General features: G+C 44.2%; 1 protein-coding gene across 1 annotated transcript in view; it reads left to right on the top strand.

Annotated features, from left to right (window-relative positions):
- The first annotated feature begins 554 nt into the window (after nucleotides 1-554).
- POLQ (DNA polymerase theta) overlaps nucleotides 555-20,829 on the top strand; it is a 125,309-nt gene continuing 105,034 nt past the window's right edge. Inside the window, exons 1-4 of the mRNA XM_077479376.1 lie at nucleotides 555-726; nucleotides 10,146-10,911; nucleotides 17,462-17,644; nucleotides 18,944-19,074. Of these exons, the coding sequence (XP_077335502.1) occupies nucleotides 10,377-10,911; nucleotides 17,462-17,644; nucleotides 18,944-19,074 (849 nt within the window). The 5' untranslated portion in view covers nucleotides 555-726; nucleotides 10,146-10,376. The remainder of the gene's footprint in view (nucleotides 727-10,145; nucleotides 10,912-17,461; nucleotides 17,645-18,943; nucleotides 19,075-20,829) is intronic.

Below are 20,829 nucleotides of genomic sequence, written 5' to 3'. Positions count from 1 at the left end.
GCCCTGACACTTTCCCACCAATGGATAGACCCCGCCCCGACACTGTCCCACTTTAATGATAAGCCACACCCTGACACTGTCCCATCAATGATAAGCCCTGCCCTAACACTGTCCCACCAATGAATATGCCCCGACCCGACACTGTACCACCAATGATAAGCCACACCCTGACACTGTCCCATCAATGGATAGGCCCCGCCCCTGTCCCACCAATGTCCATCAATGATAAGCCCCACCCTAACACTGTCCAACCAATGAATAGGCCCCGCCCTGACACTGTCCCACCAATGCCCATCTAATTCGTGAATCACAGAACCGGGATTTCAACCACAAGATAAATGTATAATCTTGCCGACCACAGCTGCAGGAGCTCAGAACCCACACTGACACCTTTTCCTCCGGGCGTGTCTGTGGTTACCGCTCTGCCCTCACATATGCCCGAGAGAGACATGGCGGCTCTGGGCTCCCGGGACACGACGTTAGCACCGCCCTCCACCCTCCTCATTGGCCTTCCCGGACTCCCAGGAGCTTCGCGACCTTAGCTCCGCCCTCCTTGTTTATGCTGTGACTTTTGCCCGGGACAAAGATGGAGGCTCTGGGCTCCAACGTAGTCCCCGGGAGGCCGGTGATGACGTCACGCCGCGGTGGAGCGTTGAGGCGGCTAGTTTGAAGCCCGGAGGAGAGAAGAGCGCGGTGTCTGTACCTGGGGGAGGAGGAGGAGGAGAGGTAATGTCCGGGGGGGACTGTCATTGTATTCTTATTTATCTCCCTGCTGTCTAAGGGAGTCACTCAGTGATCTCTGTACAACGCTACAGCACATGTTAGAGCTATATAAATGTATAATAATAGTGTGTGACTGTGGGGGGAACATTAGAGTGTAAGCTCCTCTGTACAGAGACTGATGGCTCAGTGTTCTCTGTACAGCGCTGCGGTATATGTCAGAGCAATATAATAATAATAATAATGTGTGACTGTGGGGGAGGGGACATTAGAATGTACATTTTTGTTTATTAAAAATCTTGCAAGCATACAGCTTGTTATTAAAACATTTACATGTACACAAAAACATTTTTTTAATATTTTATTATATATATATAAAACAAACAAGCTTACATCAGCAAAAAGCAACAAAAAAAGTAAACATAAACCATAAATAGAACTATAATACAAAGAAACACATCATTGTATTACTAGCAAACTACAAAATTATACAAAACACAGCCCCCCTCCCCCCCCACCCCACCTAACCGCTTCAACCCCGGCAGAATTTACCCCCCTTCCTGGCCAGAGCATTTTTTTTCTTTTTTTCTTTTTGTGATTCGGCACTGCATCGCTTTAACTGACAATTGCGCAGTCGTGCGACGTTGTACCCAAACAAAACTGACGTCCCTTTTTTTTTTCCCCCTCCCACAAATAGAGATTTCTTTTGGTGGTATTTGATCACCTTTTTTATTTTTTGCGCTATAAACAAAAAAAAAAATTTGAATCAATTTTGGGGAAAAAAAAAAGCAATATTTTTGATTGTTTTTTTTTTTTTCTTCTTTTTTTTCTTTTACATTTTTGGGATATATTATAGCAAAAAAAAAAACAAAAAAATTTTTTTTTTCCTCGGTTTAGGCCGATGCATACATATATATATTTTTTTTTTTTCGCGGAATCAGTGTCACAGGTTCTGCACTTATTATTATTTTGTGTATAATTTTTCTCTCGGCAATATCTGAGAGGTCTTGATATGAGCGCTGCACTTTTTTTATTTTAAGTTTTATTTTGCAATATTGATCCTCTGCCGTGCTGGCTGCTTGTGTTTAGCTTAACCACTTTCAGACCGGACCATTTTGCTGGTAAATGACCAGAGGTCTTTTTACACTTTGGCACTGCGCTGCTTTAACTGGTAATTGCGCGGTCATGCAATGTTGTACCCAAACAAAATTTGCGTCCTTTTCTTCCCACAAATAGAGCTTTCTTTTGATGGTATTTGATTGCCTCTGCGATTTTTATTTTTTGCGATATAAACGTAAAAAGACCGCAAATTTTGAAAAAAAATGATATTTTCTACTTTTTGTTATTAGAAAAATCCAATAAACTCAATTTTAGTCATACATTTAGGACAAAATGTATTCAGCCACATGTCTTTGGTAAAAAAAAAGTCAATAATTGTATATTTATTGGTTTGCGCAAAAGTTGTCACATCTACAAACTAAGGTACGTTTTCTGGAATTTACGCAGCTTTTAGTTTACGACTGCCTATCTCATTTCTTGAGGTGCTAAAATGACAGGGCAGTACAAAACCCCCCCAAATGACCCCATTTTGGAAAGTAGACCCCCTAAGGAAATTGATAAGAGGCATGTTGAGCCCATTGAATATTTTATTTTTTTGCCTCAAGCGATTGAATAATGACAAAAAAAAAATTTTTTTTTTTTTTTTACACAAAGTTGTCACTAAATGATATATTGCTCACACATGCTATGGGCGTATGTGAAATGACACCCCAAAATAAATTCTGCTGCTTCTCCTGAGTACGGGGATACCACATATGTGGGACTTTTTGGGAGCCTAGCCGCGTACGGGGCCCCGAAAACCAAGCACCGCCTTCAGGCTTTCTAAGGGCGTAAATTTTTGATTTCACGCCTCACTACCTATTACAGTTTTGAAGGCCATAAAATGCCAAGATGGCACAAAACCCCCACAAATGACCCCATTTTAGAAAGTAGACACCCCAAGCTATTTGCTGAGAGGCATGTTGAGTCCATGGAATATTTTATATTTTGCCACAAGTTGCGGGAAAATTACAAACTTTTTTTTTTTTTCACAAAGTTGTCACTAAATGATATATTGCTCACGCATGCCATGGGCATATGTGAAATGACACCCCAAAATAAATTCTGCTGCTTCTCCTGAGTACGGGGATACCACATATGTGGGACTTTTTGGGAGCCTAGCCGCGTACGGGGCCCCAAAAACCAAGCACCGCCTTCAGGCTTTCTAAGGGCGTTACAGTTTTGAAGGCCATAAAATGCCAAGATGGCACAAACCCCCCCCCCCAAATGACCCCATTTTAGAAAGTAGACACCCCTAAATTTAGGGGTACACTAGTGAGACTAGGTAATAAATGGCGGGTGCCCTGAAACTATAAAAAAATAACTAACCAACCAGCGTCACCTGTAACAGTTATATGGTGATCACTGGTGAAAGGGTTAACTAGGGGGCAATCAGGGGGCTTTATGCGGTAGTATATGGGGGTCCCTGGCGCTATAAAAAGCTGCGGCGAACCTAAATACCTACCTGCCTAACTAGCGTCACCTGTGACACTAATACAGCGATCAGAAAAACGATCGCTTATTAGGCTGGGTTCACACTGGAGCGATGCGGGAACGCCACGAATGCGCGGCGGGTTCCCGCATCGCATGCCTCCCGGCGGCAGTTCACACTGCCCTATGCGAACTGCTGGGAGTGTCAGTGAAATGTTAATGACACCCCCAGATCAGTTCGCATATCGCAGTGCGATCTGCAAACTTGGATCGCATGGTGTGAACACCCATGCGATCCGATTCTGCTGCGGACCAAAAAAAGGGTCCCGTGCGAGTTTGCGGCGGGTGCGGCGGGTGCGACACGAATTCAGCCATACTATCTGTATAGCTGAACTCGAATCGCACAGAGATCGGATGTGATTTGCACTGCAGTGCGGTGCGAATCACATCCGTTCTCATAAACCGCTGCAATGTGAACCCAGCCTTAGTGACACTGGCGACGGGGGGTGATCACGGGGTTAAACCTTTATTGGGGGGGTTAGGGGGGTACCTTAGAACTAAAGGGGGCTAACCCTAACTGCCCTAACAGTTATTAGTCACAAATGACACCTGCCGGGTGATCAGGGGGTTAAACCTTTATTAGGTAATAAATGGCGGGTGCCCTGAAACTATAAAAAAATAACTAACCAACCAGCGTCACCTGTAACAGTTATATGGTGATCACTGGTGAAAGGGTTAACTAGGGGGCAATCAGGGGGCTTTATGCGGTAGTATATGGGGGTCCCTGGCGCTATAAAAAGCTGCGGCGAACCTAAATACCTACCTGCCTAACTAGCGTCACCTGTGACACTAATACGGCGATCAGAAAAATGATCGCTTATTAGGCTGGGTTCACACTGGAGCGATGCGGAAACGCCGCGAATCCGCGGCGGGTTCCCGCATCGCATGCCTCCCGGCGGCAGTTCACACTGCCCTATGCGAACTGCTGGGAGTGTCAGTGAAATGTTACTGACACCCCCAGATCAGTTCGCATATCGCAGTGCGATCTGCAAACTCGGATCGCATGGTGTGAACACCCATGCGATCCGATTCTGCTGCGGGCCAAAAAAAGGGTCCCGTGCGAATTTGCGGCGGGTGCGGCGGGTGTGGCGGGTGCGGCGGGTGCGGCGAATGGCTGAACTCGAATCGCACAGAGATCGGATGTGATTTGCACTGCAGTGCGGTGCGAATCACATTCGTTCTCATAAACCGCTGCAATGTGAACCCAGCCTTAGTGACACTGGCGACGGGGGGTGATCACGGGGTTAAACCTTTATTGGGGGGGTTAGGGGGGTACATTAGAACTAAAGGGGGCTAACCCTAACTGCCCTAACAGTTATTACAGTCACAAATGACACCAATGCAAAAAAAAAAAAAAAAAAAAAAAAAATGACATTGGTGTCACTGTGACTGGGGGGCAGGGGTAATTGGGGGGGTGATCGGGGGGTAAAGGGGGGGTGTGAGTGTGCCTGGCATGTTCTACTGTGTGTGGGATGTGTTGGTGCAACTCACTGATCCGCTCTCCTCCGTGTCGGAACGAAAAATACCGACACGGAGGAGAGAATACATCACTTCCTCTCCTGTGTTTACATTACAGGAGAGGAAGTGATGTCACCGGGGATTTCCATTCGTCGGGAGCGATCGCGAGGGGGTGGCCATGAATGAATGGCCGTCCCCTCGTCCGGGATCGCTCCCGAACGAAAACCGACCGCCGCAGGCACCGGGCGGGGGCCCGATCGGGCCCCCGACCCGCGGGAGGCAAATCACGTACATGTACGTGCTTATGCCTGCCCGTGCCATTCTGCCGACGTACATCGGCGTGCGGCGGTCGGCAAGTGGTTAAAGGGACAGCGCAGTATATGCTATATACTTTTTATTTTTTTTTAAGGCCGATAAGTATTCTTCTACATATTTTTGGTAAAAAAAAAAAAAAAACGCAATAAGCGTATATTGATTGGTTTGCGCAAAAGTTATAGCGTCTACACAATAGGGGATAGATTTATGGCATTTTTATTATTATTATTATTATTATATATATATATTTTTTTTTTATAGTAATGATGGCGATCTGCAATTTTTTTTTAATTTGTTTATTTTTTAATTTGTTTCATCTATTTTTTTTTATTTATTTTTTTTTAATTTTTTTTTATCATGACTGCGACATTACGGCGGACACATCGGACACTTTTGACACATTTTTGGGACCGTTGTCATTAATACAGCGATCAGTGCTGTAAAATTGCATTGACTCCCGTAAAAATGTCACTGGCGGGGAAGAGGTTAAGCTTTCCCTAGTTTGTGTTCTAACTGAAGGGGGGGGGAGGGGACTGTACAGGGAAGAGGACAGATCGCTGTTCATACTCCTGTATGAACAGACGATCTGTCACTTCTCCCCTCAGAGAACCGGAAACTGTGTGTTTGTTTGCACACACCGGTTCACTGTGTCTCAGCGGCGATCGCGGGAGCCCGGTGGTGATCGACAGCGCCGGGTGCGCGCCCCCTAGTGGCCACAAGGCGAATCGACGTTGCATAACGTCGTTTCGCCCAGACGCGCCATTCTGCCGCAGTACTACGGCGGATGGTCGGCAAGAGGCTAAACACCCCCACAGGCTAAGAAACCATCACGCATGTAGTATCCCAATGCATGTGGCCTTTTATCAAAAATCCAATCTGATCTAAAAATCTAGAGGAACGTGAAAGGACAGAAAGAAAGACTCACATCCAGAGACTGACAGACCGCAGCTACGGAGACCTGACTTTCCTCCACACCTTTGTCCAGACCCCCCCCCAGGCCACCACCTGTCCTTCTCAAGACCCCCGAATCTTCCCAACGTCACCCAGAATGTTGTGCACCACCACCTCGACAGGAAGGACTTTTTTTCCGAATGCAGACCTGACACCGTGCATTCCATGTGAAGAAAGGAAGCTAACTATAAAAAGTGTCTCCAAAATCAAAATCCCGATTGTGTCTCAAAGGCCCCTTATGACCACTCCGCATAACTGAAGTGGCAAAAGGATACCCAGAGCACCACTCATCTGCTTATAGACTTCTCCATTGAAGGTGCACCGAAGCAAGAAGTGGTCCATCATCTCCTCCACCCCACCACGTTCCACTCTTGGACAACCACGGTTCTCCGCAGAGCGATGCTTCAGGTTGCCCTTTACATAGAGTCTGCCGGTCTGGATTCTCCCTAGATTGAGCAAACGCAGACCCTCCATCATAACAGGGCCTGGGCAATGCCTCAAGGTCAGTGTCTCGCTAAGACCCCTTTCGCACTGGGGGCGCTTTGCAGGCACTATAGCGTTTAAAAATAGCGCCTGCAAAGCGCCCAGAAACAGCAGCTCCATTCACTCCAATGTGAAAGCCCCCCGAGGGTTTTCACACTGGAGCGGTGCGCTGGCAGGGCGTCAGAAAAAGTCCTGCCAGCAGCTTCTTTGGAGCACATTAGAGAGGGCGGTCAACTCGCCGCTCATAAAGCGCCCCCCCCTGCTCATTGAAATCAATGGGCAGCGCCACCGTACCGCCGCTGTGGCAGTGATTTGCCCGCGGATTTAACCCTTTTTCAGCCACTAGCAGGGGGTTATAAAAGCGCTACTAGTGGATGTATAGCACCGCAAAAACGATGTTAAAGCGCCGCTAAAAATATCGGTGTTTTAACGCCGACGCCCGGGGCGGCTCAGTGTAAAAGGGCTCTTAAGGCAGATTCAGCAACCCTCCTCTCCAGGTCCTTCCTAGGAAATTAAATCTCTTCCTCCGCTGCCACTAGACATGTACACTGCTGAAAAATTTGTTTTTGTTTCATATGTTTTTTTTATTTTTTTTATTTCTCGTTTTTTCGGGTCATTTGTTTATGATGTAAATTCGAAAATAAGAAAGCAAATTCGAAATAACTAACTAATAATAAATAACTAGTAAATTATAGGTATTGGAATTTCCTTTCAAATTTGGCTGTTAGAGAACGCAAGAATTAAGAATTTATCTGAAATAACGAATGCCGCATCTAAACAAATGGAGCGGAATGAATTATTAATACTAATAATAATAATAATAATACATTTTTATTATTATTGACATTTTATTGTTATTTATTTGTTGTATTTTATCTGTTTAGATGCAGCATTCGTTATTTCGAATGATTCGTAACTGGATAAATTTGTATTCATTTAATTTGTATTAACACAATATTAATATTATGTATTAAATGTATTGTATTCTGTAATTTTGTATTACAGCCAATGAAAGGAAAGGAAATTCCAATACCTAGAATTTAATATTTAAGTTATTATTAGTTAGTTTTTTTTCTTTTCAGATTTTTGTTGTTTTCAATTTTCGTTCTTATTTTTGAATATCTGAAAATTTTGGATGTCTGAATTTTTTGAATATCTGAATTTTTGAAGTTACGACTATTCGGAAAAATTTTAACGAAGTTGTCTGACACAAATTTGGAACGAAACTAATTGCACATGTTTAGCTGCCACTCGCCACCGCCGAAGCATTTCAGGCACGGGGCAACATATTTGATTTAAAAAAAAAAAAAAAAAAAAAGTTTTTATTGAATATGTTTCATAGCAGAAAGTAAAAAAAAAAAAAATCACATCCATGATTTTTTTTCAGCTGCTTGGAAAAGCAGTTGTATTTGGAAAAGACAAGTACTTTTGTGTTAAAAAAAAAAAAAAAAAAACTGTGCTATTTTGTTTTTTTTTGGTTCAATATACTTCAATGGAGAAGCTGCAGAAAAGCATGGAATAATGCGTTTTTGCGGCAATTTGTGTTTTTTAATCTGCCCAACAACAAATTGGCCAAAAAAAATGCAAAAATACAAATTGCAGCAAAATTACCTTTTTTTTTTTTTTTTTTTTTTTTTCCTTTTTTTTAAGGTCATTATAACCGATCGGCCAACTAATCGATTATGAAAATAATCATCAGTTGCAACCCTAGTGTGTGTATATATGTGTGTGTGTGTGTGTGTGTGTGTGTGTGTGTATATATATATATTCTATTTAAATTTTTGGTCTTTTTTTCGTTTTTATGTGATAAAAATAAAAAACGCAGAGGTGATCAAATACCACCAAAAGAAAGCTTTATATGAAAATTTTTGTCATTATTTTTTTTTTTTCCCATTTGGGTACAGTATTGTATGACTGCGCAATTGTCAGTTAACCACTTCCCGACCAGCGCACGACGATGTACGTCGACAGAATGGCACGGGCAGGCAAATGGGCGTACATGTACGTCCCTTTAAATTTGCCGCCCTGCCATCGGGAGCGCGCCGCCGGCGGCGCGCTCCCGCACTGGTCGGGACCCCCGTGAGTCCGGTCGCGGGACCCGCGGACTCGATCGCCGCGGGCATCCCCGCGATCGTCTCACGGAGCGGCCGAATGGAGAAGTACCGTTGTAAACAACATTTCTCCATTCTGCCTAGCAATTAGTGACGCTGATCTCTGCTTCATGTGATTGGAGCAAAGATCAGTGTTCACTAAATGAAAGCCCAACCCCCCCCACAGTGAGTAACACGCCCCTAGGAACACTTAACCCCTACACTGCCACCCACTGGTTAACCCCTTCACTGCCAGTGTCATTTACACAGGAATCACTGCATTTATATAGCAGTGATTACTGTATAAATGACAATGGTCCCAAAAATGTGTCAAAAATGTCCGATGGGTCCCCCACAATGTCGCAGTCACAATAAAAATCGCTGATCGCCGCCATTACTAGTAAAAAAAAAAATAATAAAAAATTATTAATAAAAATGCTATAAAACTATCCCCTATTTTGTAAACGCTATAACTTTTGCGCAAACCAATCAATAATCGCTTATTGCGTTTTTTTTTTTTTTTTAACCAAAAATATGTAGAAGAATACGTATCGGCCTAAACTGAGGGAAAAAAATGTTTTTTTATATATTTTTGGGGGATATTTATTATAACAAAAAGTAAAAAATAATGCGTTTTTTGTTCAAAATTGTCGCTCTATTTTTGTTTATAGCGCAAAAAATAAAAACCGCAGGGGTGATCAAATACCACCAAAAGAAAGCTCTATTTGTGGGAAAAAAAAGGACGTCAATTTTGTTTGGGAGCCACGTCGCACGACCGCGCAATTGTCAGTTAAAGCGACGCAGTGCCGAATCGCAAAAAGTGGTCTGGTCTTTGACCAGCAAATTGGTCCGGTCTGAAAGTGGTTAAAGTACTGCTTTGTGAAATACCAAAAAAAAAAAAAAAAAAAGCCGGGTCAGGAAAGGGGGTGGTCAAACCTTCTGAAGTGGTTAAACTATTTTTTTTTTTTTTTTTTTTTTTTTTTTTTTCACGTAACTTTTTATTTTTTTACCATAAGGGGCACCAAATGTCCCCCTATGTGGTGCTATTTGGTTGTGACCGGTTCTCTTTATTGAGAATTCAGCTTTCTGTTAGACCCCCTGATGTCTCGCCCGCCCTTCTCTGAAGCTAATGGAGTGAAGATCGCGCTCTGTTATCTTCTTCCTCCGCCCAGAGCTGCCAGGCAAAGTGGCACCTGGAATTGGAAATGACCCTCTACATCAGGGATATGCAATTAGCGGACCTCCAGCTGTTGCAGAACTACAAGTCCCATCATGCCTCTGCCTCTGGGTGTCATGCTTGTGGCTGTCAGAGTCTTGCTACGCCTCATGGGACTTGTAGTTCTGCAACAGCTGGAGGTCCGCTAATCTTTTATTTTTATTTTTTTTTGCAGCTCGGGTAGATCAGAGATAGTCTTTGTCCTCTAATAAGCGTTTTTAACCCTTTCCACAGTGTGAACTGAGACATTTTACACTTTTTTTTTTTCTCGTCTTTCCAGGCTCGTTACTGATTGGCTCACCCTTCTTGTTTATATTTTTCAGGTGTCGCCACAATACGGTCAAAATGGCGATGAAAGGTTCTCCTCTTGCTCCCACTTTCTGGCTTGGTTGGACCACAAATTAAAAAATAAATAAAAAAATAAATAAAAAAACTTGACCGGCTTTATTGAGAGAACAACGAAGGGCAACGAAGAATCGATATGAGGCGGGAGAACGTTCGAGGTGTCCTACGTCTTCGCTGGGATTGGGTGTCGTTTCCCATTTACAGCACTAATGAATGATAAATACATGATGCGCGGAGGGGCGGGGACAGCGGTGGGGGCCCCGGGGACTAGTGCCAGCCTGGCCAAAATCTTATTCGGCGGTTTGGAGTCCAAGGAAGATGGACAGGCCAAGAAGCCGCCGGCATCAAAAGGGGCCCTGGGGCCCCACAACAGCCGCAAGCGTCACCGGCCGCGCTCTTTCTCCAGCTCGGGCTCCGAGAACTCCCCCAGCCCCTCGGTGTCAAAGAAAGCTGCGCTACAGACCTACAGCAAGCATGGAAAATCAGGAGCGTTAAACGCAGTGACCTCTGCAAGGCCGCGGACTGTGAGCACGGGAGGGAATGGCGGGAGTCCTGCAGATACCAGCGCCGCGTCTGCCACTGATAAAGACTACATCCTGTTCAGTCCAGCGCAGCAGGCGTCTATACTGGAGAGACAGAAGAAACGGGGACCGGACGACAGCAGTGCTAATCTGTCTGTGTCTGTTCTGGCGCCCCCTGCTGGTCTGGACCGCACACTGCTGGAGAACAGCCTTGCTGCCACCGGTAAGTTGTAGTCCACGTGCGTCCACTGAGAAGCGTCTGTTGACCTCTGTTCACACAGGTGCGACTTGTCATGCGATTTGACAGGTCCAAATCACATGACAAGTCGCAGCCTTTTATTGGCAACGGAACTGTTCAAATCGGTGCGACGCCGATTTTTTTTTTTTTTTCTTTTTCTTTTTTTTTCTTATTTATTTTTTTTTTATTTATTTTTTTTGCGGTATGCCGATTTGAAAAAGAGTTCCTGCCCTATTTTTAGCAATTTCAGGTGTGACTTGCATAGACATCAAGGATATATAAACATATTCAAGGCTGTGGATATCCTTTTATTACAGCCATGCTCAAAAGTTTGCACACCCAGAAATTGTTGATATTTTGGCATTAATATTAAAAATATGACCGATCATGCCAAAAAACTGTCTTTTATTTTAAGGATGGCAATCTCATGAAGCCATTTATTATCAAATAGTTTTTTGGGATCCAGAAATCGCCCCAAATGGCCCTGATAAAGAGTTTACATACCCTGGAATATTTGGCCTCGGTGCGGACACACAAGGTGGCGCACACACAGGCTAAAATGGCAATAAAAAGGTAATTTCCCACATTTTGTGGCTTTTTAAATCTCAATTGGTGTTTTGTTCATAAATGGTCAATGAGTTTGTTGGCTCTCACATGGATGCACTAAGCAGGCTGGACACTGATTGAACAGTACTGACTGGCATATTCAAGGCTTTGGATATCCTTTTTATATCCTTTTCCATCTTTTGTAAGGTTTCATTACCTTGTTACGCAGGTCTTTTAACTGTTCTTTTCTGCTCCTCATGGCTTAGTATCTAGCCTGCTTAGTGAATGCAAGTGAGAGCTAACTCATTGACTATTTATAGACAGACACTAATTGTGATTTAAAAAGCCACAAATGTGGGAAATTAACCTTTTAATTGCCGTTTTTAGCCTGTGTGTGTCACCATCTGTGTCTGTACCAAGGCCAAACATTCCATGTAAACTTTTTTTTTTTTTTTTTTTTTTTTTTTTTATCAGGGCCATTTGGGTGATTTTTATCATGATTCGTTTTTTGGATACTTTTTAAAAACAATGTGATAATAAATGGCTTAATGTAATCCCTATCCCTTAAAAAAAAAAAATAAAAAAAAAAATGCTTTTTTGGGCATGATCAGTAGTCATATTTTCAATCTTAATGGCAAAATGTCACAATTTTTTTATATATATATATATATATATATATATATATATATATATATATATATATATATATATATATATATATATATATATATATATATATATACAATACATTTTCTTCTTTAGCAGAGACCCTAGAGAATAAAAGGGTGGGTGTTGCATATTTTTTATTATAAAAGTTGAATGGTGTTTTGCGCAGTGGTTTTTCCAAATGCAAATTTGTTGGAAAAAAAAAAAACTTTTTAATGCACAAAAAAACAGAATATAATACCCAATTTTTTGTTAACATATAAAAGATGTTATGCCAAATAAATACCTAATATGTCACGCTTAAAAATTGCACACACTTGCGTAATGGCGACAAACTACGATACTTTAAAGTGGTTCTAAAGCCAGAATATTTTTTTACCTTTTATGCATTAAGATAAAAAAAAAAAAACCTGTGTGCAGCAGTCCCCCTAATACTTACCTGAGCCCAACCCCAATCCGGTAATGTGCAAGAGAGCCTCAGCTCTCCCAGGAAATCTTCCCTCCTCAGTGGCTGAGACAGCAGCAGGTACCATTGGCTCCCGCAGCTGTCAGTCACAGCTAGTAAGCCAATGAGGGGGGAGAGGAGACGGGGCCGAGTTGTGGCTCTATGTGGGAATGGATCTGCAAAGCAGTGGCTCGGGAGTGAGCAAAGCAAGCTGCTTGCTCTTAGAGCACTGGGATGTATAACATGTTTTTATTTAAAAAATAAAATAAAAAAATAAAAACTTAAATATCTTTTAAGATCGCTTTAAAGTGATTGTAAAGCATGGGTCTTCAAACTATGGCTCTCCAGTTGTTGAGGAACTACAATTCCCATCATGCCTAGTCATGTCTGTGAATGGCAGAGTTTTACAATGCCTCAGGGGATGTGTAGTTTTGCAACAGCTGGAGGGCCGTAGTTTGAGGATCCCTGTTGTAAAGTCTCGTTTAAAAAAAAAAAAAAAAAAAATAACAAACATGTTATACTTGCCTCCTCTGTGCAGTTGGTTTTGCACAGAGCAATCCCGATCCTCCTCTTCTTGGGTCCCTCTTTGCTGCTCCTGGCCCCTCCCTCCTATCGAGTGCCCCCCACAGCATAGCAAGCGTTAAGATAAATAAAAAAAAAAAAAAAAAAAAAAAAACCTTCTGCCTTTACAACTCCTTTAAAAATCTCCATAGGCGAAGCTTTGAATTATTATTATTTTTTTTTTTTTTTTTTTACAGGTTACAAGTTTAGAGTTACAGAGGAGATGTAGCACTGGAATTAATGCTCTCCCTACAATGTTTGTGGCGATACCTCACATGTGGTGCGATCGCCCTGTACATATCCGTGCACAACCTAATCATATGCTACCGCCGTTGAGATGCCAGAAGTTAAATGGCATAACCCCAGTATCCCCTTCTTCAGTTGACGGTCCACTTTCAGATAAAGATGGTCTCTGCGGTGGATTCGCAGCAAGATTATTTTTATCGGGAGCGGGAAAGGGGGGGGGGGGAACGCCCCTCCCGCCACGCTACGATCGTCTCCGCCGCTTACCGGAGCTGTCGGTAGCGGCGGAGAAGAATGCGTCGGCTCTCCTGGAAGGTGGCCCCCACTCGGCTCCATAGCATTGGAGGGCGGAAGCAACGTTAAACGTTACTTCCGCCCAGTGCTCTTAAAGGAATTTTTTTTTTTTTTTTTTTTTTTTATTGCATTGTAGTGTAAATATGAGATATGAGGTCTTTTTTATCCCCAGATCTCATATTTAAGAGGACCTGTCATGCTTTATTTTTTTCTATTACAAGGGATGTTTACATTCCTTGTAATAGGAATAAAAGTGACCCAAATTTTTTTTATTTTTATTTTTTAAAGGACAGTGTCAAAAAAAATAAAAAGTAAAATAAATAAGACAAAAAATAAAATAAAAATTAAAGCGCCCCGTCCCGCTGAGCTCGCACGCAGAAGCGAACGCATACGTAACTCGCACCCGCATATGAAAACGGTGCTCAAACCACACATGTGAGGTAGCGCCGCGATCGTTATCGTTGGCGCTAGACCTCCTCTGTAACTCAAAACTGGTAACCTGTAGAAATTTTCTAAACGTCGCCTATGGAGATTTTTAAGGGTAAAATTTTGTCGCCATTCCACAAGCGGGCGCAAATTTTGAGGCGTCACATGTTGGGTATCAATTTACTCGGTCTAACATTATCTTTCACAATATATAAAAAAAAAATTATTTATATATATATATATATATATATATATATATATATATATATATATATATATATATATATATATATATATATATATATATATATATATATATATATATATATATATATATATATATATATATATTATATATTGTCAAAATGTAAATTTTCCCCAAAAAAGTGCGCTTGTAAGACCTGCAGCGGCGATGATTGAACAGTACTGACTGGCATATTCAAGGCTTTGGATATCCTTTTTATATCCTTTTCCATCTTTGTAAGGTTTCATTACCTTGTTACGCAGGTCTTTTAACTGTTCTTTTCTGCTCCTCATGGCTTAGCTCTCACTTGCATTCACTAAGCAGGCTAGATACTAACTCATTGACTATTTATAGACAGACACTAATTGTGATTTAAAAAGCCACAAATGTGGGAAATTAACCTTTTAATTGCCGTTTTTAGCCTGTGTGTGTGTCACCTTCTGTATTTGTACCAAGGCCAAACATTCAAGGGTATGTAAACTTTTTTTTTATTTTTATTTTTTCAGGGCCATTTGGGTGATTTTTATTATCATGATTCGTTTTTTGGATACTTTTTAAAAACTATGTGATAATAAATGGCTTCATGTAATCCCTATCCCTTAAAAATAAGTTTTTTGGCATGATCAGTAATATTTTTAATATTAATGGCAAAATTTCACAATTTCTGCTAGGGTATGCAGTAGTCAAAAAAATGTAAATTTTCCCCAAAAAACTGCGCTTGTAAGACCTGCAGCGGCGCTTTGCCGGCGGTGTAGCCATGCTGCCCCATTGATTTCAATGGGTAGGAGCGGTGAAAACACCGCTCCAAAGATGCGGCCAGCAGGACTTTTTTCACCGTCCTGCTAGCGCACCGCCGGAGGGCTTTCACACTGGAGTGAAAGGGGCCAGATTTTTTCAGGCGCTATTTTTAGCGCTATAGCGCCTGGAAAAACGCCCCAGTGTGAAAAGGGGCCTAGTTGTAATGTTTTGTCCCTCGGATCAAAGGAATGAACTCTGGTGTGTAAATGAGGGAAGTTTAACCACTTAAAGTGATTGTAAATCGTTTTAATTATTTTTTTTTTTTTAAATAACAAACGTGTCATACTTGACTTCACTGTGCAGCTTTTTTTGCACAGTGTGGCCCCCCCGAACCTCGTCTTCTGGGGGCTCCCGCGGCTCCTCTCCGCATCAGATAACCCCCTAAGAGAAGCGCACTTCCAAGTTCAGCATTTGCGTCCACAGACCCAAATGCCGCACTCGGCCCCGCTAACCCCCAGCGCCCGCATAATTGGATTTGATTGACAGCAGTGGGAGCCAATGTCTGCACTGCTATCAATCTATCCAATCAAGCCGGGACCCCGCAGAGAGAGGGAGGGCACGCTTCTCTGCCAAGTGACTGAAGGGGCTCAGGTAAGTAAAATGGGGGGGCGGTCACTGCCTGGTGTGTTTTCACTTTTAATAGGATACATTAAGGTGAAAAAACACAAAGGTTTACAACCCCTTTAAAGACTAAACCTTTCTCTGACGTTGGTTTCACATGAGATATATATATATATATATATATATATATATATATATATATATATATATATATATATATATATATATATATATATATATATATATATATATATATATATATATATATATAATATCACACACACACGGCAGCACAGTGGTGTAGTGGTAAGCACTCTCGCCTAGCAGTAAAAAGGGTCGCTGGTTCAAATCTCAACCACTACACTACCTGCCTGGAGTTTGCATGTTCTCCCTGTGCCTGCGTGGGTTTCCTCCGGGGTACTCCGGTTTCCTCCCACACTCCAAAGACATGCTGGTAGGTTAATTGGCTTCTGTCCAAAATAGGCCCCTAGTATATGAATGGGGACCTTGGATTGTGGACTCCTTGAGAGACAATGTGAGTGTGCGATGTACAGGGATAGATACAATTGTAGATACTCACTCAGGTTGAACTGGATGGACTGGTGTCTTTATTCAACCTTACTTACTATGACACACACACACACACAGTAGCTCACAAAAGTAAGTACACCCCTCACATTTTTTTTTTGTAAATCTTTTCATGTGACAACACTGAAGAAATGACACTTGTCTACAATGTAAAGTAGTGAGTGTACAGCTTGTATAACAGTGTAAATTTGCTGTCCCCTCAAAATAACTCAACACACAGCCATTCATGTCTAAACTTCTGGCAACAAAAGTGAGTACACCCCTAAGTGAAAATGTCCAAATTGGGCCCAAAGTGTCAATATTTTGTGTGGCCCCCATTATTTTCCAGCACTGCCTTAACCCTCTTGGGCATGGAGGTCACCAGAGCTTCCCAGGTCACCACTGGAGTCCTCTTCCCCTCCTCCATGATGAGATCACAGAGCCTGGTGGATGTTGGAGACCCCACAGATGATCAATAGGGTTTAGGTCTGGAGACATGCTTGGACAGTCCATCACCTTTACCCTCAGCTGACTTTACATTGTAGCAAAGTGTAAATTCTTCAGTGTTGTCACATGAAAAGATAGAATAAAATATTAACAAAAATGTGACTGAGGGGGTGTACTCACTTTTGTGAGATACTGTGTGTGTGTGTGTGTGTGTGTGTGTGTGTGTGTGTATGTATGTGTATATATATATATTAAAATTCATTAAAAAGTGTAATTTGCATTTGAAAAACCACTGCGCAAAACACCATTCAACTTTTATAAAAATATGCAACACCCACCCTTTTATTCTCTAGGGTCTCTGCAAAAAAATAAAAAATAAATATATATATATATATATATATATATATATATATATATATATTTATTTTAGTGTGTGTATGTATAATATATAAATACTTATTGCAGACTTGAAGTGGTTAAATGATGACAGAAGTGAAACATCTCATACCTTGCATCTGTCGTTAGGCCTTGTTTTATGGGCATAGTCCCGCCGCAATAAAAGGCAAAATGCATTGTGAAAAGCTCACAGTGTGCGGTGAAATCCGAGGAAGACGTTTCAGTCCAAGAGAGGAGTCGGTACAGCTGTACAAGAGTGAAGGGGAAGGTCGGAGGGAGGAGTCGATCCTTGTATTTGTTTGTTGGAGGTGATAATGGCAGATCTCTCTCTCTCTCCTCAGGTCACAGCGTCCATATGGCCCTCCCGGAGGATCTGGCAGACAAGCTGCTGCTGGCCAGTTGGGGTCTTCCGGGGGCCGTCCTGGAGAAGTATGGCCATCTGGGGGTGGTGCAGATGTTTGAGTGGCAGGCGGAGTGCCTGATGTTGGGACAGGTTCTCTCCGGGAAGAATCTGGTGTATTCTGGTGAGTGCCGCCATGGTGTTCAGTCTGCATATCTGGTGTTCCCACATGTGATCCATACCCACCTCGCTATCCATCAGTACTTTTATTATTATTATTATTATCATCATCATATACAAGGCGATGGTTTGTCCCGTACATCACAATCGGCAGGAGAAAACAGATCGACAAGTTTACGATTAGGATTAAAAGATGAAATAATGTATTTTAATTGAAAAGCGATGGAATTTGGAAGTCCTAGAGGTGCAATAAAATGAAATAAAAAATAAAAAAATGTAATTACAATAAAATTAAGTTGACAATTTAGGATTAATGAATTAAAGGATGACTTTTTTTTTCTTTAAATTTGGACGCTCTAATTGTACAATAAAATTGCAATCAACAGTATGGAGTTTATATAACTTACAGCACAGCATTCACAGTGAAGTAGTGTGTGTATGTAACGTCCTGCTTAGTATACAGAATAGGGCACTCTGGGTTATGGCTTCTACAACCCAGTGTATGTTATGGTACACCCGGGGATATGTCACAGACAGTACAGTGTAGGCAGTGGTAATGCCGGGAACATATGTACAGAGTGGGACAGCCCAGAGTATGTCATGTATAACACGGCGTATGCAATGCTGCAGTCTGAAATGTGTCAGATACAGCACAGTGTACAGAGTGGGGTGACCCAAAGCATGTCACATACAACACAGTGTGCAGAGTGAGGTGGGCCGAAGCATGTCACATACAGCACAGTGTGCAGAGTGAGGTGGGCCGAAGCATGTCACGTACAGAGTGGGGTGGGCCAAAGCATGTCGCGTACAACGTAGTGTACAGAGTGAGATGGCCAAGAGCAAGGTCAGTAGCTCGGATAATTACACCTCTGGGTGCGCATTGTGGAGATTCCCCCTTGCTTCCTGTGTGGTCACTAGGACAGGAAGTGAGAGCAAATTCCTCCAACTGCTATACAGACATTGCAATTTATTTTTCAGTAAGGGACAGGAGGAGCGTTGGAAACCTTATTGCTGGTTACTTCCCTGTTGATAAACCTGATGGAGAATCTAATCCTTCATCTCCTGTGCTCCCCTGCAGTGCTCAGTGGTTGCTCCTGCTTACTTCTATGTCCTGTAGGGACTCGCATGGTCATTGGGAGGGACCATTGAACGCAGCAGGGGGGCATAGAAGATCGTTGCTTTCCTTGTGCAGGCACACCACCTTCAATTTCAATATCTATCTATATCAGTATATCTATCTGTATATCTATCTATCTATCTATCTATATCCTTCCAATGATTTCTCTTCTCTCTCTCTCTTCAGCTCCCACAAGTGCCGGAAAGACTCTGGTGGCCGAACTGCTGATCCTAAAGAGAGTTCTGGAGACCCGGAAGAAAGCTTTATTCATCCTCCCCTTCGTCTCTGTAGCCAAAGAGAAAACCTATTACTTACAGGTGACTCCTCATGTCTGACGGCAGGCTCCATTCACCAAGTCCGTTACTTTCCTGATGCTATACTATAGATCACATTTAATCTGCAGTGAAATCGGAGGAAGCCGTCTCAGTCCAGGAGAGGAGCCGGTACACCTGTACAAGTGTGTGTGTGTGAAGGGAAGGCCGGTGGTTATATTTAAGAAGTGTGTGTGTGTGTGTGTGTGTGTGTAATATTAATATATATATATATATTTCTCATAAGACAAGCTATTCTGCTCTCTTCCAATACAGTATTTTGGATATGCGTTACTGCGACCCGCAGGTAAACCACATCTGTGGCCCTTTGCCTGCCTTTATCCAGTCCTTCGGACACTATTTCTCCCAACCGACAGGGGCGCTATTCCTCCTGCCGAGCCCCGACCGATGGGGGAAGGGGGGGGGCTATTCCTCCTGCCGAGCCCCGACCGATGGGGGAGGGGGGGGGGAGGGGGGGGGGCGCTATTCCTCCTGCCGAGCCCCGACTGATGGGGGAAGGGGGGGTGCTATTCCTCCTGCCGAGCCCTGACAGATGGGGGGGCTATTCCTCCCACTGAGCCCTGACCAACGGGGGGCGGCTCTATTTCTTCCGCCGAGCCCCGACCGATATGGGTGGGCGCTATTCCTCCCGCCGAGCCCTGACCGATATGGGGGGGGCTATTCCTCCCGCGAGCCCCGACCGGTGCGGGGGGCGCTATTCCTCCCACCGAGCCCGTCCAATGGGGGGGGGTGATATTCCTCCTGCCGAGCCCTGACAGATCGGGGGGGGGGAGCTATTCCTCCCACTGAGCCCTGACCAATGGGGGGCGGCTCTATTCCCCATATCGGTCGGGGCTCGGCGGGAGGAATAGAGCCGCCCCCCATTGGTCAGGGCTCGGCGGGAGGAATAGAGCCCCCCTCCCATATCGGTCGGGGCTCGGCGGGAGGAATAGCGCCCCCCCCCCAATATCGGTCGGGGCTCGGCGGGAGGAATAGCGCTCCCCCATATCGGTCGGGGCTTGGCGGGAGGGAGCGCTATTCCTCCCGCCGAGCCCCGACCGATATTGGGGGGGGGGGGCGCTATTCCTCCCGCCGAGCCCCGACCGATATGGGAGGGGGGCTCTATTCCTCCCGCCGAGCCCCGACCGATATGGGGGGCGCTATTCCTCCCGCCGAGCCCCGACCGATATGGGGGGCGCTATTCCTCCCACGAGCCCCGACCGATATGGGGGGCGCTATTCCTCCCGCCGAGCCCCGACCGATATGGGGGGCGCTATTCCTCCCGCCGAGCCCCGACCGATATGGGGGGCGCTATTCCTCCCGCCGAGCCCCGACCGATATGGGGGGCGCTATTCCTCCCGCCGAGCCCCGACCGATATGGGGGGCGCTATTCCTCCCGCCGAGCCCCGACCGATATGGGGGGCGCTATTCCTCCCGCCGAGCCCAGACCGATATGGGGGGCGCTATTCCTCCCACGAGCCCAGACCGATATGGGGGGCGCTATTCCTCCCACGAGCCCCGACCGATATGGGGGGCGCTATTCCTCCCACGAGCCCCGACCGATATGGGGGGCGCTATTCCTCCCACGAGCCCCGACCGATATGGGGGGCGCTATTCCTCCCACGAGCCCCGACCGATATGGGGGGCGCTATTCCTCCCACGAGCCCCGACCGATATGGGGGGCGCTATTCCTCCCACGAGCCCCGACCGATATGGGGGGCGCTATTCCTCCCACGAGCCCCGACCGATATGGGGGGCGCT

The sequence above is a fragment of the Lithobates pipiens genome, unplaced genomic scaffold, assembly GCF_037356315.1.
Source record: "Lithobates pipiens isolate NorthernLeopardFrog02 unplaced genomic scaffold, aLitPip1_a1.2 Scaffold_16, whole genome shotgun sequence".
NCBI lineage: Eukaryota > Metazoa > Chordata > Amphibia > Anura > Ranidae > Lithobates > Lithobates pipiens.
Note: the sequence above shows the minus strand (reverse complement) of the source record. Positions and strands in the feature narration are given on the sequence as shown.